At 45.2% G+C, this 19,596-nt stretch overlaps 2 protein-coding genes across 2 annotated transcripts in view; both read right to left on the reverse strand.

Moving 5' to 3' along the window:
- Nucleotides 1–19,596, reverse strand: part of LOC133355844 (cytochrome c oxidase subunit 4 isoform 1, mitochondrial-like) — a 554,855-nt gene that overhangs the window by 127,874 nt on the left and 407,385 nt on the right. The window lies entirely within an intron of this gene.
- On the reverse strand, nt 1,005–18,413 carry LOC133355919 (carbonic anhydrase-like). Its single transcript, XM_061573344.1, has 7 exons — nt 18,260–18,413; nt 11,947–12,144; nt 9,648–9,766; nt 6,245–6,340; nt 5,403–5,465; nt 3,544–3,699; nt 1,005–2,035 (listed from the first exon to the last, which is right to left on the reverse strand). Exons 1-7 carry the CDS (start codon nt 18,291–18,293, stop codon nt 1,928–1,930), a joined length of 774 nt encoding a protein of 257 aa, XP_061429328.1. The 5' UTR covers nt 18,294–18,413; the 3' UTR covers nt 1,005–1,927.

Genomic DNA, 19,596 nt, shown 5'->3' on the forward strand with positions numbered 1-19,596 from the left:
GGTGGTAAGATGTTCGAACGCCAGAGATACCTGTTACAAAGGCCTCAAGTCTGCATTAGTCACACGCGTGTAGTAAAATACTTTGACAATCCATAAAATGTTTTTTTGGTTTGCATTGCGTAAATATTAATCTGTCGTTAAACCCGACAGCCAATGAAGGTTTGTCACGTAAATAAAACGTGCCAATTGGTTACGAGTTTAGCACACCGGTGTGTTGGAGAGTAAACCCACAACATTTACAATTTGAGTACCATGTTTTGGCGGCGATTACAACCAGCTTCAGGCGATTAGGGGCCGTACATAAATGACGTCACGCTATTTTGGACGATTTTTGACCCCCCCTTCGTCACACGGCGTCACAAAAAGTCAGACCCCCCCCCTCAAATATGACGTCACAAAGCTCTGCCCCCCCCCCCCCCCCCAAAATAAAACATGCTTCAAATCGCTTTAAACTATTGTCAATGTAGTGCGTATTTAATGTGGCGCTGCACTCTGACGTAGGAGAAAACATTAAAAAGTCTAATTAAGTAGAACGTGTTGTCTATTTAAAGTTGCGCATTTCTCACCCCCCCCCCCCTCGTCACACATCGCCACAAATATCTGCCCCCCCCCCCAGGTGCGTGACGTCATTTATGGACGGCCCCTTAGCCAGAATTGTGAAGAAGTCTCCTGGTTTCCGTCGTAAATATGCATTGTCTTTGAAACTAATACCAGTGAAGATGATTCCTCCGGTCTAGATAAAGTTCATGAAAAAGGGTCCCATATATAATGACATTAATTTAAATGTTTTCTTAACAGTTTTTTTAGACGTGGATAGGCATATGAACAGGCAAAAGAACACGTTGTTATCCACGATATCTCTGAGGCCTTAACAGGAAAAGTAGAGGCCACTTATTGACGATTGTGTTGAGATTTTTGTTGTTTCTGCACCACTGCCAACGCCGCAGCAGCATCACCACCACTATCATGTAATTCGCTTAAAACGAATGACAACTGAGCATAAGTGAGACAAACGTTGAATTTATTTGATATTTATTATCCCAAAAGCAACAGTCGGAAGCGCAAACTGATTTGAGCAATCTGAAATGTGCTTTACAGAGTAAGCTATTAAATATTCACGGATCATTGGTGTTAAAATTATTCACTGTTACTAACTTTTGTATTGTCAAAGTGGTCCTCAGCCACTTTAATTAAACGGCTCATAAAAACAACACTAAAAAAACTGAATAATTTAAACAGAATAATCACTGCGTTCGAAAATTTGATAAATTCTGAATATTGAACATGTAAAGTTTGGCGCAAATCTTCACTGAAGCGTGTAAGAAGGCATAATCACGGCATTTCACTTCGATTGATAGATAAAAGCACAAATAGCAAACGGAGGCTGCCTCTGGATCCTGTGTTTTAAGTGCTGTGTGTTACATTTCCAGTCATCGTCACAAACTTTGGTCCCCCTAGCGGACACTTTGCAAACCAAAAATATGAACCAAGAAAAGACAGTCGGCCACACATTTATGGGTTTGATAAGCTGAACATTTAAAAATGTGGATCTATTTTTTTCTACCAAAAATAAGTCGACACTTAGAATTGTTAAATATATATCTAGGTATAAATTGTGTGCCAACGTTTGTGCTTCTGTCACCAATTTTCAATCCTTAAAAAAATCATTGCATACCCAACAGGTAATTCACATAGATACTAATTCTATATATATGAGATCACCATCAGCCATAATTTATCTACTGCTCGATGAATCCCCCTACAAATATGTCAACTATCTATATCCTACTATGTATATAATTTTAATGACTTATTTGGCACAATTCCATTAGCAGGCGGACACAATTCCACAACCACTCGACGCAATTGGCACAACAGCACAGGCGCGGTGACACACGCACACGGGACCCTGCGTCCAGCTGGCTTTTCACTTGAAGGAGGCCTGCACCACGCGGCCTTTGAGAGGCTGCGTCGGACGGAAGTTGCACACCAGTTGGGAGCCGTCGCTCGCTTTCACTGAGCGGAATGCAGCCAGCTGAGAGGTAAAAACAAAACGAAGACGAAAGATGAGAGGCAGATACCCGCCCCCGTATAGCCCTTAACATACCAGAGGGCAAGTGCTGTTAGCGAGTAGCACGACACACGATGGATTCTGTTGCCACTTTCGCTCCTTCCACACGAGTCCAAAACACCTAATTTGTGGAAATTGGCCAAATATCCCGACAGAAGACCCTCCTGTAAAGATAATATTGAGATTTAAATTTCGATTTAAAGCTTTCGTGACTGCAGGGAATCATATTCTTGGTTCTTTCGGTAAAGTCACGTAGAAGGGAAATAATATGAATTTGAGACCCCCTACCGCCTACACATTCCACGAGGAGTGACTAACCCCATATCTGCATTTGTCATCAACATGTTAAATTCTTCTGTTGATATGTAAACTTTGTCAAGGCTTTCTGCTCCTTCCACCCAGCTTAAAATACGCTGCCAAGCTTAGTGTTCATTAGGACGCTGTCTTTCCGACAGCTCTGTTTTTCACCTGAAGACGGCTGCTTGCGTTGTGGCTGAAACGTGAGAATTTATTGTTTTATTTTTATTATTTGTTATTTCCCTTCTACGTGACTTTACCGAAAGAACCAAGAATATAATATTGAGACTTAACGAGACTCCGACAACAATCGCCATTTGTCACGAAGTGGCGGTGACGTCACCACAGCGCTTGTGCCAGGCTACGTGCACGTTAAGGCGACGCGAAGTGTCGAACGCCCGCTGACAGGAGGTCACGGGACAGACCCAAGTGCCATGGGTTGACTGAGATGACCGGCAGATGCACCAACTTTGCCCTCTACTGTGCCAACTTGCTGTGTTTAGCAGCTCCCCTTGTGAGCGTCGCTCCTCTGCCCTCTGCTGTTGCTGGAGGAAGACTGCCTCCAACTGCCCAGTAGCGTCCTTCACGAGCCTCCTCCACAGAGGCCGATCTTAGATCCATATCCTCTCGTACCACATCATTCCATCTCTTCTCTCGCCCGTGCCGCGCCCGTTTGGCCCTCTATCCGGCCGAACAAAAGCTGTTTAGGCATGCGGTGGCTGGGCATGCGGGCTACATGACCCAGCCAGCGCAGCCTTCCCTGCCGGAGGAGCTCACCGATGGGACTGTACAGATAAGTGAAGCAAGCTTTTATTTTATTTTACCAGGTAAGGCCCACTGAGCTATATAGCTCTTTTTTGTTGTTAGAAGCGACCTGGCCACAAATGATAGCTCAACGAAGTGGCTTATCATGTGGACATTTATAGCAGTTAAATACTCTAAAACCCAAGTCGATTCTAAATGTGGAGGGACAGATCGGAGAACCCGGAGAAAGATACACGCGACCACGAGGAGAACACGCCAACTCCAAATATACACGCGTCGGTGGTCGGGATCGATCGTACCCACGACCTCCTGTATACCAGGCGAGGTGGTTAACATCTCGCCACACATTCAAGCACCCATGGTGTTCCCAGTACCCCCCCCCCCACCCCGGGCCTGTATCGTTGTCTCACCTGCTCCTTGCTGACGGAGATCGGATCCTTGAGCACGATCCAGATAGCGCTCTCATTGAGGGGCGGGGTGGTCAGAGAGCCCAGGTAGGACCAGAAGTCCAGGGACTTGGGCAGGAGAACCGAGGGGTCGTAGTTCTTGAAGTCCGCCTTGGCACCCTGGAGTACAAATACATGAATAAATAAATACGGCACTCCGAGTGAGGTCGCTTGCAACAAATGTTGTTTTTTTTTTAAATTCTTTATATTAAGTTCACTTGCTTGCTTGCTTAGGACCGTGCAAATCTTTCGGTCGTTTTTTAAACCACTTCCCGTGATCCAATCGAGCTGACATTTGCCACACAGACTCGTTGTGCGTGACAATTTTCGTGAAAAATTTTTTCCAAAAATTTTACACTTTTTAGGACAAAAATGTTATATTTAATTACCAATTGCTTAATGGTTGCATGCAATCATCTGACCCATAGGTGGCAGCCATCTCAAGCCAGAGGACGAGAGGACTCTAGCCGCCACGCATATAAAGGATTTATAGTGAAAAACTTTGTTTTCACGGGTAAATTTTTTCACAGTCTTACCGTTAACGTTGGCTCAGGTTAAAATGCAGGCATCCGTCTATAAAATGAATCCACCAAAACTCCGACACTCTCGATTTTTTTTATAAAAAAAATGTCAGCAATGTAAATATTGAAATCACAATTATTTACAATATTTTTCAATCCGCTACTGGATGAAAGCCTCCCCCATGCTCTGTCAGCCATGGAGGTTGTTGAACCATACGCTGGACAATTGCACATTTCTGAAAGTCGGGGTGGCCCAGAATCAGTTTAGATATCAATCGCCGCTGGTGTTAGCCCTGGCTGGGAATCAAACTCAGGTTGGTGCAGTAATGGCGCAGTGCAGCGAATAATTTCCGCCCACTGACTTCCCATGGAAGTCCAGCAGAGATCAAGTTGAGCTCATGCGTTCGAGATGTCATCTTTGCTGAAACGGAAGTTCAGCTGGGAAGCTTAAACGTTGATGAGTGAACTCTATAGTGAAAGAGACCCTAACTATCAAAACCGTACATAATATTCCTGATTGAATGTACCCGCTGTAGGTAGAGACTTAAACCAGTTCAATATAACTATGGAAGTGAAGTTATAGGTGCAGTCCTGCAATTTATAGCTCACTCCGTTGCTGCCAGACGGGCCATGATACGATATGTTGCCGATTCTTTCACGTTAATTACGATGAATAAACATACAAATAGACACAAATAAATATCCTACTTTAAGAAGTTACTGTGTTTGCTCACCTGTACTTACCACTCCAATCTCGCATGGGGTGATGTACATACACGCAGTATTTTCATTGCTTAAGTTGCATGTAGTGTATAGTGTACTGTATATAATATTTAACACCGAAATCAAGCATGGCTACTTTATTTTTTGTCACGCCACATGGTGACGATCGCTGGACCTGGTTACAGCCTTTGAAGCAGTTTTGCCGGTTTCGCCGGATCGGCCCATGATCGCTGGATAATGTTGGAAGCCGGATAATCGCGCAGTGACGCAGAGTCGATTATCAATTGTATTATCATTATTATTGGATGGCGAAGTAATTTTTCTCGGAGCATTTCTATTCGTGAGCAGAGTTTGCTATTTTCTTGTTTTCGAACGCTTCCTATAAATCCAACAGCGATAAGACCACGTCAACCAAAAACACATGACTGACGTTATTATTTGTTTGGTTGTTGCAAACCGGTGGCTTGTAACGTCTCCTTTCAGACAACTCGACAGCCCACAATGCTCGTGTTCACAGACGTTGCCCGTGGCATTCTGGGATTGTGCGTCACGTGACGACACAGTCGGTCGTGTCCTCACCTTGTTCTCGATGGCCTTCAGAGCATCCGTCACCTTCTGCAATCCCGCGTTATTTGCGCCAACCTGGAAAAAATATATATAATCCGACGTCAGCTTTACCTTTCGATTTAAAGCTTTCGTGACTGCAGGGATTCATCTTCTTGGTTTTTTCGGTAAAGTCACGTAGAAGGGAAGTAATAAAATAATAATAATAAAACATAATAAAATAATTCTGACGACGTTTCGGCTACAACGCAAGCAGCCGTCTTCAGGTGAAACGGCTGCTTGCGTTGTAGCCGAAACGTCGTGAGAATTATTTTATTATGTTTTATTATTATTTTATTACTTCCCTTCTACGTGACTTTACCGAAAAAACCAAGGGCAGCTTTACCGTTACACACTGAAGCTGAATATGAGAATGTCCAAGGGGTGTGCTTGCCCCCGACAGTCTGTTACAGGCTATGCAGTGGATCTTTGTATTTGTGAGTGTAGATGGGTGAGGGTGGGTGAGGGTGGGTGAGTCTGTGTGAGGGTGGATGTGGTGAGCGGTAGTGTGGCGGTGAGCGGTTAGCGCTCTTCGCTACGAACCCGGCTATACCCGAGTTCGATTCCCGCTCACGGCCACCAAAACCGGTGACGATTTTTTTAACCGGTCCTGGGCCTCCCCTAGGTCGACTCAGCCTCAAATGAGTACCTGGTGCGGTGTGTAAAATCATCGCCACTAGGGGGACAAATGTGGTCAGGCATGGTGCTGGCCACCCACCGCCTCGTGTACTGTTCGGATTTTCATAGGTGCTCGCTAACAGCACTTACACCAACAGTCTGTAAAGGCTATAGGGGGGATCTTTGTTTGAGTGGAGCACCTCCACGAAGGCGCCCAGCACAGCCAGTCCATCGCTCTTGTCTTTCGCCTCGTCGAAGCTCGCGTACTTGACCGCATTCCAGTGCACCAGGTGGAGCTGCAACGGAGAGACACGGGCGCGGTGAGCCACTGCGTGGCGGACGGGGCCACGTGGGAGGTGACGCACACCTGTCAAACCCTTATCAGTGCCCGATCTTATTACACACCAATTCAGACCTTATTGGTCGCCCCGTGCGCCTTCTAAATCTCAACGTTCATCCTACAAAGTCCCATCACAAGGGAAAAATACAAAGGAAGAGAGGAAAATTATGTTACCACACAATTAAATTTCGAGTTAAAGCTTTCGTGACTGCAGGGATTCATCTTCTTGGTTCTTTCGGTAAAGTCACGTAGAAGGGAAATAATAAAATAATAAAAATAAAACATAATAAAATAATTATCACGACGTTTGGGCCACAACGCAAGCAGCTGTCCTCAGGTGAAGAATGAAACACCACCAAGCTTGGAGCGTATATTTAAGCTGGGTTGGAGGGGGAAGAAGAGCGCCTTGACAAAATAATTTGCATATCAAGAGGAATTTAGCATATTTATGGGAAATACTAAACAATTAGTTTTTGTTGCCCGTATTGAAACGGCTGTGCGCCGTATGGACCTGAAAACTCAATTTCCCTGTACAAGAACACGGGGAAAACCGTACGGGTTGACAGCTATGAGACGTCACGGTGAAGTGTTCTGGCATGTACCCGTGCAGCGGTGTGTCAATCCCACTGCTGGATGAGGGCCTCCCCACACCAAGACCGTAGCCATGGAGTCAACATTGGGGGGGGGGGGGGCAAATCTTCCAGGGGGTCTGGGGTCCCCCCCCAGAAAAAAAAATCTCAATTTGAAAGCTGATTTCCTACCATTTCCTATCTAAAATATTCCAAAATTCACTAACACATGGGATGGACTTTTAATTTATTTTACAATAATGTCTAGTAGTGTATTGTATTACATTGCTGTGTTTTGAAAATTTTACCTTTTCTTGTTTCATTGTATGTAATAGCAGAGATTAGGGATTAATAAAGTACAACCATAACCACAATCATATACAGGTAAACAGAAATATATTTTATAGCAATATATTGGGGGGGGACATTTTTAGCATATTTAAATATTGGGGGGGATGTGTGTCCCCCAATATATATTATAATTACGGCCTTGCCCCACACCCACTGCGTGAGTCTTGGGTGGTTCGTCAAAATGTTCTTAACCACGCTGATCGATAACTGTGGGGAACATAGACTGAGCTTAGAAGTTCAGTCCAGCTGTGGATTTTTGTTTGCCACAGTGACACTCTCCAATTCCCACTAGCCCGTCCTCGCGCGCGATGGCAATAGGCTCGGTTTGCTGAATGCCAATGTCGAGGTCTGCCATCCATGAGAGGGCATTGGAGGACAGAGTTTACTCTTTGGTTCTTTCGGTAAAGTCACGTATAAAGATACAATAATAAATTAAATAATAGCATACTACGACGTTTCGATTGCAACACAAGCAATCATCATCAGGTATAAAAGAAATAGCAACACAAATCTAACCAGAAAACTATAGACAGACATATAAGCAGACAGATATCACAAAGATACATCGGCACACAGAGAGACGTTCTCTCTCTATGTATCTTTGTGATATCTGCTATTTCTTTTATACCTGATGATGATTGCTTGTGTTGGCAATCGAAACGTCGTAGTATGCTATTATTTAATTTATTATTTTATCTTTATACGTGACTTTACCGAAAGAACCAAAGAGTAATTCCTGCAGTCACGAAAGCTCCAAATTAAGATTGACAGAGAGTTTGTGTTGAGCGTTTGTTGGTCACCCATCCCAGAGCTTCGCAGCAGGCTTTAGCTTCCGTGAGACGATGGGTTCTAGTCCCCTCAATTGCAATCGTACGGTTGTGAACACAGAATACAGCATCAGAGAAGCTTGATTCGAAGCTTTCATGACTGCAGGAATCCATACTCTTTGGCTCTATCGGTAAAGTCACGTAGGTAGAAAAAAATAACAGATCACGACGTTTCGATCGCAACACAAGCAATCGTCATCAGGTGGGACAACCACAGCAAGAAAAAATAACTGCGATCGAAACTTCGTAATCTATTACTTTTTCTACCTATGTGTCTTTACCGAAAGAACCAAAGAGTATTTGTTGAAGTTTGAGGAATCCGACGAGCTATAAAGCTTTTTTCCCACATATGTCCAGTAGGGGCGGGTGAGAACGTCACAACAACAAACAGCACAACAACACGAATGGAGTGCAGAGTAGAGAAAACGTTAGCAAATCATTTAAAAACTCTGTAAATACAACTTGTTTTAACCAGGAAAAGCCCACTGAGCTATTGCAACACTGACCCCAATCCATTTTATCTCTGTGTATATAATAAAATTAACTATTATTATGACGTTTATCTTTTAAGGAAGGATCTGGATATGGGAGGGGGGGGGGGTGTTTGGCCAATTTCTTATGGTGTTTTGTGAATGTGTCACACAGGATCCCATATACACAGTGACACATAGGGTCACAGTGGCACACAGGTACACACAGACACAGTTGCACACAGTAGTACAGACAATGTTGCAAAGTGTCCCACGGTGGTACAGACAGTGATACAGTGTTACACAGTATCACAGTCACACAGCGTCACACACACAGTGACACACAGAGTCACACACACAGTGACACACACACACAGTGACACACACACAGTGACACAGTGTTACACAGTATCACAGTCACACAGCGTCACGGGCAAAGTGACATGCAGCGTCACGCACATGGTAACACACAGAGTCACACAGAATCACACACACAGTGACACACAGGGACACACAGGGACACAGAGTCACACACACAGTGACACACAGTCACACACACAGAATCAAACACACAGTAACATACACACACACAGAGTCACACACACAGTGACACACAGAGTCACACACACAGTGACACACAGAGTCACACACAGTGACACACAGAGACATACAGAGTCACACACACAGTGACACACACAGTGACACACAGAGTCACACACACAGTGACACACAGAGTCACACTCACAGTGACATACACATACACAGTGACACACACACAGTGACACACAGAGTCACACACACAGTGACACACAGAGTCACACACACAGTGACACACAGAGACACACAGAGTCACACACACAGTGACACACAGAGTCGCACAGAGTCACACAGAGTCACACACACAGTGACACACAGAGTAACACGCACAGTGACACACAGATACATACAGAGTCACACACACAGTGACACACAGAGTCACACACACAGTGACACACAAGGACACACAGAGTCACACACGCAGTGATACACAAGAGTCACACACACACCTCGGCCGAGTAGGACTTCCCATCCACGGTGTGCTCGGATCCCTTCGCGTCCGAGGTCCCCCAGTGGAAGTGGAACTGCTTCAGCTTGTACGGGTTGGCGAGCGGCCCCCCACTCAGCACTGCAAAGACAAAGATCCCGAGTGTATCGCCTTCGACAGACTGTTGGGGCAAGTGCTGTTAGCGGGTGGCACCTATGAAGGCCGGCACCACGCCCAGCCGCCTTTTTCTCCCCATCGCACCAGGTGCTCGTTTGAGGCTGAGTCGACCTAGGGGAGGCCCAGGACCGGTTCAGATAATCGTCACCGGGTGTTGGCCGTGAGCGGGAATCGAATTCGGGTCGCTGGGTTCGTAGAGCAGCGTAGCGCTAACCACTACACCACCGCTCCAACGCAAACAACAACAACAACTGCCCTTCGTTACTAAGTAGCGGTGGTGTCACCATGGCGCTTGTGCCAAGCCATGTGCGCTTTAAGGATGACAGGAGGTCTTGCCGGGGACATTAATAGCCGCTGTTTTTTGTTGGGTTAGTTAAGTAATAATCCAGCACAGTTGACACGAAAAGTCCTTCCCTCTTTCGGTATTGTGAGGTATCCTTCTTCCTTTCATTATATGTTCTGGGTTTAATAAAAAAAATGAGGTGGAAAGCATGCCCGTCGGTGAATAACTAATAATTATCTTCTTGGTTCTTTCGGTAAAGTCACGTAGAAGGGAAATAATAAAATAATAAAAAATACAACATAATAAAATACATTGACTTTACCGAAAGAACCAAGAAGATAAATCCCTGCAGTCACGAAAGCTTTGAATCGAAAAAAAACCTAATAATTAATCTCTCTCTATCATACTCTTTGGTTCTTTCGATAAAGTCACGTAGGTGAAAATTAAATAAAATGAAAACAACTAAATTTAGTTGTTTTCATTTTATTTTTCTACCTACGTGATTTTACCGAAAGAACCAAAGAGTATGGATCCTTGCAGTCACGAAAACTTCAAATCTAGAATTAACCATCTCTCTATCATCTCCACCGCTATACAAAGACACCACGCGCCCATAGAGAGGATGAGATCGTGCTAATATTTCTCCCAATTAATCTTTATCTAAGCGCATAAATGCCCGTTTCGTGACCGGAGCTGCCGACGATGAATGACGGAGGGAAAGTGTAATCGAGTCCAAACTTTACGAATGTTATAAAGCGTGGCATTGTGTGTGGTGTATCGAACGTGATCAAATCAGCCGCTGGCTTCGCCGCAATGTGAAGCAATATCCGTAGGAGAGATTGGTTATCGTTCGCTGTGCTCTCATTGTTCTATTTAAGAGTCCAGTTTATCTCATCCGTTGGCCACGCTCCAGGACAGGTCCGAGGATTCAAAAGTAAGAGCTTGGTAGGCAAGCCCAACTTTGGCCGCATGGATATTGTGAGCGCTGCTGCATTTTAAAGAGCTTATGCACGTTTTCTTGGTTTTTTCGGTAAAGTAACGTAGAAGGGAAATAATAAAAAAATAAAAATAAAACATAATAAAATAATTCTCACGACGTTTCGGCCACAACGCAAGCAGCCGTCCTCAGGTGAAGACCAGGTCTGTCGGGGAGACAGCGTCTGTCTGTAAAGTCACGACAGACCTGGTCTTCACCTGAGGACGGCTGCTTGCGTTGTGGCCGAAACTTCGTGAGAATTATTTTATTATGTTTTATTTTTATTACTTTATTATTTCCCTTCTACGTGACTTTACCGAAAGAACCAAGAAGATGAATCCCTGCAGTCACGAAAGCTTTAAATCGAAATTTAGCGTATGCACGGTGAACTTCTTTTGCACCGTACGTAGTCAACCGTGCTGATCGTATGTGTGGGCGAGGGGGGGACAACAAAATAAACACACGCACACTGCGTGGTGTTCGCACGACGCATCTTCGCCGTAACGTGGTTCTTTCATAAGGGGACATTCTTTCACAGGACGCGGTTTGTGAGTGGTCGACGACGAACTACTTTCTCGAGCTGCGTGGTAGGATTTCAGTACGCGGAGGGATACAGTAACGCGGTGGTGCTCGTATTCACCACCACAGTGCATTGCGTCTCTTGAAATATTGAGTTGGTTTTTTTTGTTGTTTTAACCGAATTCTAACAAAAAAAATGGCTCTTGTTATTTGGTTGCCTGCCCCTGGTCTAGCGGCAGGTAAGTTTGCCTTTCGGTCGATAATCCCCTCCTGCAAGCCAGCCGGCTAAGCAATGTTCCAGCAAAAATAAACCGATTTAGAGAAATCGAGGCAGGCAATGATACAAAAAAAAGAACGCTCGCGTACCACTGCTGTCGCCGGAGTCGTTGTAGTCCACGGAGAAGGAGTGACCGCTGTTGGAGATGCTCATGGAATCGGCGCCGGAGTAGCTCACGGAGAGAGCGCCCAGTGCCGCGTCGTAGACGGCGCTGGCGGGCACGATGTCGATGGGAGACTGGCGAGACCCATCGGCGTTCTTAAAATGCTGGCCCCACACCTCGGGTCCTGCAATCATCGCACGGTCATCCTTGTCTTTAATCCGAGAAACGATAATAGACGTTGTGACACAAAACCGCCTGCATTTATTTCTGCCAACTCGACACGAGCCCGGTACACGGCCGCCGGTCACAGAAGCAGAAGATCGGACGCGGCCGGGGGCGAGCTTGGTGAAGAGGGGCGGATTGGGCTCGCGGCCCCACGCCCAGGTGCGGGGAGACTCGAGCAGAGAGAAGTGAACGTTTATATGGGGGGAGGGAGCGGCGAGGGGGGCAACATACAAGTTGTAGTGTAATAGCGCCGGCTGGTGACGAAAAGCGGCAACTGCGGTGTACAAACAGCACACACGCTAGTGACCGACAGTATGCACGGTGTGTGTCGGCAGAGTGTAATAAGTCGGGAGGGGTCCATCTGGAAGCCCCTGGATCCTCCTAGTGGGTTCGAGAAGGGGGGCGTCGTCTCTGTCATCCCTCGACGTCGCGCTGCTAGATAGCCTGCCAGCTGCCTTAGTTCGTTAGCGCCGCCGATGCTGGACGGCTAGTGTTGTGTCGGCTAGTGTGTATCGTCGTGATCGTGTGTGTTAATAAAAGAAGGTGCCTCCACAAATGTCGTATCCGAAGTCCTGCACTACACAAGTATAGGGGAGGGAACGGTAATGGGGAACGTACAATTATAAGGGAGGAAACGGCAATTGGGAACATATAATTATAGGGGCAATGGGAAAAATACAATAATAGGGGAGGGAACGGTAAGGGCGAACATACAAAACAGCATTATTTGGCATCCCTGTTTTAAAATTCTGGGTGGGAGGGGGGGCACACGAAAACGCATGGGAGGAACGTGACGCATTGCGCCATAAGATCGGAGAGCTGTGAGTGTCTTGCCCTTCGTCTAGAGACGGGTTTGTGGGTGCAGCCTGGCGACTGCTTGGTCACTCTGAGGCGGGTGAAAGGGCTTCTGGGAGAGGGAAACTCAAGGACGCCCCGCTCGAGGGTGTTTGGCCTACTCATCCGCAATGAGCAGACGTGGTGGGAGTGCCACACACTTTAACCCACCTCGCGTGACCTGCCTAACAACTTAACCATAGATTTGCATTGCTCGCTAGATGAGGGGGGGAGGCGGATGTAAGAAACGCGTTGGATCGAACCGGTGATGTCCAGTTTGCAAATCCAGTTCGCAGTGTAATCTTTTATTTTATTTTATGGCAGAGGAAGGGAATTAAGCTGGAGAGAGGTGTATCCTTTGAGTCGAGACCGTGGCCCTGTTGTGAGTCTTTGTGAAGTGAGTTTCGAATGATTGGGAAACACACCGTGACTATCAAGTAGCTTGATGCCAGTTTTAATGGGAATATTGAAATACCAATTCAAAGCAGATTATCATATGTCTGGGCGGACCTCACTCTTCGAAGAAAGACATCATCAGTAGAGGTCACGATTAAGGGTAAGGGTACAGGTAACCCCACACTAATTCAAACAGTGACATAATTAACTGACTTATGAGGCTCCCCGTGATATTAAGTAAAGTCAATTTCCTGAAACATATTTTGCACGCGTGTTTATAGCTCAAAGATCACTTGATACACGTCACCTCGTTTGCGTTTGGTTACATTTTTGCCTGTTGCGAACATGCCGTTAAATTAGTTTGACTGAATAGAATGCGAATAAAATAAATTATAATGCGATTCAGATTGAGTGACACTCCAGGATTAGCCCCCATCTGTGCGATCAGAAGTGCAAATCGTGTCATTGTTAAGGGGCAGAGTTGGGTAAAGACGACTTAAGTATAATTATTACCCTCGCAAAAAAAACTGCCGATAAGTGTTACGTGTGCGCTGTATCACGGCGCTAAAACGCATTTACCTATACCTGGCCATTTCGTTAAATGTTTAACTGCAGGTGACTTTTAAACCGACCACTTTAAGGTGCCACTCAATAGCGATAAAAAGGAATAATTCTGCCCGTTTGAACCACGTGCCCGCAATCACCGTGGTCGGTCAAAGTCCCCGGGATGGCTCCTATCGAGACTTTACCACTCGCCGGGGTCACGCAGGATCACGGTCGAAAGAGCCTAAAGGAGTGGTTCTTAACCTTTACTGCAGCCCTGCACCCCTTGGCTTCTCAATCGTAATGTTTAAAAAAATATAATGATCATAAATACATAGGGGGTTTGATGAAACAAAGTAAGTTGTATTTCGATTTAAAGCTTTCGTGACTGCAGGGATTCATATTCTTGGTTCTTTCGGTAAAGTCACGTAGAAGGGAAGTAATACAATAATATTTCCCTTCTACGTGACTTTATCGAAAGAAAGAATATAAAGTAAGTTGTACTTACGTGCCCGTGATTAATTTGTGTTTTCGATTATTTACCTTCGAAAAAAAAATCTGCCCACGTCTCGCACCCCCCAGAAAGGGCATCTCCGCACCCGCGCCCCCAGGGCGTGCGTGCACCCCAGGTTAAGAACCACTGCCCTAATACATTTTGCAGGCGACGCGCTGTGTCTTTAACGGGCTGTTTAGGCGACACGTTGGACTGTCTATACAGGCCCCTGATTGTTGGGCCAGGGCAGCGTCAGCAGCCTAGAATTTGACCCCGAACCACAAACCTCCCCCCCCCCCCCACATAGTCTGTGAAGCTTTGTAATGGTTGAAAAGCAAGACTGGCAAGATGTTAACCACCTCGCCTGGTATACAGGAGGTCGTGGGTTCGATCCTGACCTTGACGCCTGCTGCTGTATATTTGGAGTTTGCGTGTCTCTCTCTGTCTCCCCCCCGTGGTCACCTGGATTTTTCTCCGGGTCCTCCGGTTTTCCCCCTCCATATTTAGAATCAACACGCGTTTCGAGTATTTTGGCGGCTATCCATTTCAACACGATAAGCCATTTCGTTGAGCTATCATTTGTGGATAGGTCGCTTCTGAAAAAGCTATATAGCTCATTGGGCCTTACACCTGGTGAAATGAAAAAATATATTTTGTAGTTTAAGGGGGTCCCCTGAGGCTAAACGAGCTGCGCTCTGTGAAGGCCTGGCTCCAGTACGTCTGGAATCGGATTGGAATTGAGGGCACCACAACAGTGACAGACTGCTAAGCAGCAGAGTGAACTTGGGTGGAGTCAAAGGGGGCATTTGGTTATCCACAACCGACCCTAGGACCCGCCTAGCCCCAACCCTGCCTGGCTCCGAGGCGTTGTTAATGATTTAGCTTTACGATTCATACACTGTATCACGTAAAACAAGCAAAACAACGACAACCTTGAATTGTAATAACCGAGGTAACGAACAATGTGGTTGTCAGAAATGGGTGGTGGCAAAAAACGGTAAAGAAAAGGAATTGGATTTACAAAAAATGGCCGACAAAGTTGGAATCGTCCTTGGTGGCCACCCTGAACACTTAAACCTGGGCTGGGTTTTTAAAATAAGTTGGCGTATTTGTTTTGTTACAACGTGCCCCCACTGAGGATAACAATTGGGGACTCCTGGATATACCGTGCAAGCCTGCACCGAGCAGTGCATAACCACGTAAACGAAATAATAGTTACTTTACTGAAGATGTCATTTTAACAGGGCCAACAGGTACAGATTTTTTTGTGTTTAATGGTCATTCCCCCCCCCCGCCCGGCACCTCGGATTAGCGCGGTTGGATATGTACGGTGCGAAACAGGTTCGGCATACACACACACACAGCAAACCTACATTCATACACGCACGCACGCAGGCGTTATGCACACAATAGTCACGCAAACAATAACACCCAACGGAGGTGGTCAGAATCTCACAAAAGGCGAAAAAGTTGACGGTGAAGAGAATGTGATTTTAGCAGCTCCGCCTTGACAGCAGTGCCAGTGGCCTTACTGTTATGGGGCACGCCTGAGGCTGCCATCACTTGTCGCTAAACATGACATTTTTTTGTTTGTCAAAAAGGCAGATTCGTTTTCCTTTGACAAATGTAAACGTTTGACCTTTCTCGCTCTGTGCCCTACCGCCGCCGTTGGGTTGTGGCCTCCGCAGGCTTTGGGCACCGCGTGTGATTCAACCGTTGGTCTGTGAAGGGGGAGCGTGGCTCTTGAAAGGAAATTGTCTCTCTGAGCCCGTGCCGATGCCGATCGGAAAAAGAAAAGACTCCCGCAATAACTTTGCTCTTACTTTGCTCGCGATCGACTCCAAACTTCCTTGATAATTTAATTGAAATACGTTATTGGTATTCTTTTTGGTCGATTAGCAAACGGTGATCTAGCACAGTTTTGGAATGACCAAGGTTCGTTAAACATGCATTTATAAATTTTAAAAGGTCAGAAATCAAGATACATTAGTTGATCACAACTGAGAAGAATACCTTTTTTTTATAAATTTACCGCTTTTTATTTCCCACATGTCTCAAATAAAAAAATGTTTTGATAATTTTTTTTACATATTCCAAAGTTATTGCTGCAGTAATATATATACTTTTCCATACTATTATCTCCCACTCTCGCACCTCCGATTAGCACGGTTGGCTACGTACGGTGCGAAAGAGGTTCGACATACATAAATACTCTGAGTAAAAAATTATTTTATTGCGCGTACATTTTTTTAAATAGTTGGACGCACACTCACTGTTCATGCTTTCTGGTATAATTCGCATGCAACTAAACATTGAGAAGGGTCTCGTATCGAAACACACCGATTGAGCACATCACAGAGACGGTCGAAATTAACAATCTCTACTCATTCCCACTGATGCAATCGGAACAACTTGTATAATGTGTGCAAAATATACACTTTTTAGCACTTAGCCATGGCTGCACTTAGTGCCAACGGTACGATATGTGTCTGGAGTGTAATTGTAACAAATTTTATTTGACCTTTCGCTGGAAATTACATCCAGATCTTAACAACAGCTCAGCGAAAAAAAACGAATCAATTGTAACAAAAACATCCCACAAGGCAACTCGATTCGATTGTCAAGGTCGAGTGTTGGAGGGTCACAGCGACACGATCCAACCCGATAGTATCTAATTATAAATAATAATTTTGCTCGCGAAAGCCAGCTTATAAAATGCCAAGGTTACATGTCATCCAGAAAATTCATAATCATCGCCATCCATTAGACTATCCACTGCTGGATGAAGGCCTCACCATGTCATCGCCACACTTTCGTCTAATCACAGAGTGTCACAATTTCGTCTCCCCTGCCGTTTTTGTATCGTCACTTTTACAAAGGCACGTTTATCTATCTAGGCTGCAAATATTGTACCAACGCTACCATTGGCCGAGAGTTATTTAAAATATAAAATGACAAGGTGAAGCAATGTTTCTGCAGCCACCCTTTTTCTTCAGAAACTGAGAGATCGGAATGGCAGATTGTGACTTTCAGTGGCAGGCTGCTGCGGTATTGTCTATTTTAAGACAAACTGTCCCCTAAGTTCTGCCTTTCCTCTCGATCTGCTCGCAGAAGGAGCCAATATGCGAACATATGTTCACTGCCTTTACACACAGAGAATAGGAATCTGTATTCATACTGGTGGAATCCGATGAACTATGAAGATCTTTTATTAGAGGTGCCCAGGTGGGGAACTGGGTCAGACATTCACAACACCAAACAATACAGAAACACGATGGGAGTCCAAAGTATAGGAAAGGTAAGCAAGTCACTAACATAACCAACGCAGTCCCTGACACATTTTTTCTCACATATTCATACCTGTTATAATTATTGTTATAATAGAGTGTACTCATAGTTAATGAATGCCAAGTGTGTACGTTTTCCAAACATAATACCATATTATTCTCCCCAATTTGAATGCTCAGTTCCTGCAGAAGAAGAAGAGGACGCGTTTGGCACGTGGAGCGAAACGTCGGACACCGTGCCGAACAAACGGGCGGCGACAACGCGAAGAACACGTCTCATGAGGCGAAACAACAACAAAGACCCCCCGTATAGCCTCAACAGACTTTTGGGGCAAGTGCTGTTAGCGAGCACCTATGAAGTTTGGCACGACACACCGCATTGGGTACTCATTCGAGGCTGAGTCGACCTAGGGGAGGCCCAGGACCGGTTCAGATAATCGTCACTGGTGTTGGCCGTGAGCGAGACGCACACGTACACACTAACGCCAATGTGCTGTGACCGTGGGTGTGTAGAAACTTACCGTTCTCAGAACCGTAGCCCCAGTGTTCGCACATTGTCGCTGAAGAAAGCTGGTGGAGAGTGGTATCAGATAAGGTTTACGAGGAGTTCTCAGCAGATCGCTTGTCTGATGATCTTAGCTTACCCCAAGGAGCGCCTTTTATAAGGGCCATCGCACACACGCACACACACACGCACACACACGCACACACACGCAATGGCACGCCTACCCGCATACATGCAAGTATACTTACACACTCATGCTTAGACGGAAGAAAATGACACACCGGTCGCTCTATTCATGCATGGTGTACTAAAATTGATCCGTCTTTCGCACGAGTACATTTCTGTATGTGTGCTTTTGTTTCCACGCGTGTGCGCGCGTGACATTACGAACCGTCGAGTATGTTACAGGTGCATGCATTGGGGTACCCGTCTCTTTCAATACATACACAGCTTGAAGTTCACTGACATTTGTGACATCTCAAATCCACACTTCTGCCCAGTTGTCCGGTAATTGTCGTTGGCCAATTAATTAAAATGTCTTTCTGCAATGCGTAAACCCTAAAAATACATAAATATATAATTTATCCAAAAAAATCCAAGATATATAAAATATTACCAAAACATCAAACAACTAAAACGGTATCAAATATTTAAGCATGCTCAAACATCCACATGCAAGTTAAGTAAATGTAAATGCGCATACATAATACATCTAAGCATTATCCTCCTGTCTCGGGTACTCATTGAGGTTTAAGCAGTGCAAACAACGAAAGTTAAGTGCAGGCACACTATTTTATTTATATAATTGTCAAGAATTCATCAGCAGCCGTAGGAGTTGGAGATTGATTTTTTTGTGTATATGTACTTTGCATACACGGGGGGATATTTGGCGAGGCGCGTGTGTGCGACAAAAAAAAACAGTTTGGGTAATTTTTTTTTACGGAGGTCTCGGAGTTTGGTTCACAGAGATGGAAGAATGGGCCGCCTATCCTTGGGTGTGGAGGTGAAAAGCCGTTGGCGTTGAGAAAGGAGGTTGGCGCGTTCCCCACCTTTGTCTCCCCAACGTCGCCGACAGCAGGACCACAAATGTGCAATATCATGTCCTCGTGGCACTTTTAGCGGACGTCTTTTCCATCGCTGGGAGAGCAAAAACAAATAAATAATCGGAAGTGAATAAGCCAACTGATATATTTATTTGTAATATATATATTTTTTTATTTTAATAATACCGCACAAACTATTTATCATCGCGCTGTAGAGTTTTCGATTATATATCATGCGTAATATTTTGCCAATGGGATGTATAATTGCAATGTTATGGTTTGGTAGGCATGCTGCGATGGTGCAATGGCT

Source organism: Lethenteron reissneri, chromosome 52 (assembly GCF_015708825.2).
Source record: "Lethenteron reissneri isolate LAM-NWPU_2019-01 chromosome 52, ASM1570882v1, whole genome shotgun sequence".
In the NCBI taxonomy this organism is placed as follows: Eukaryota; Metazoa; Chordata; class Hyperoartia; order Petromyzontiformes; family Petromyzontidae; genus Lethenteron; species Lethenteron reissneri.

What these genes read in the sequence shown, in the direction of transcription:
- LOC133355919 (XM_061573344.1), bottom strand. Translation starts at nt 18,293, where the DNA reads ATGTGCGAACACTGGGGCTACGGTTCTGAGAACG. An exon ending in GGGCTACGGTTCTGAGAACG is followed by an intron (nt 12,145 to 18,259) that starts GTAAGTTTCTAC and finishes CGATGATTGCAG; the next exon opens with GACCCGAGGTGTGGGGCCAG. An exon ending in TCTCCGTCAGCAAGGAGCAG is followed by an intron (nt 2,036 to 3,543) that starts GTGAGACAACGA and finishes TTTACCTCTCAG; the next exon opens with CTGGCTGCATTCCGCTCAGT.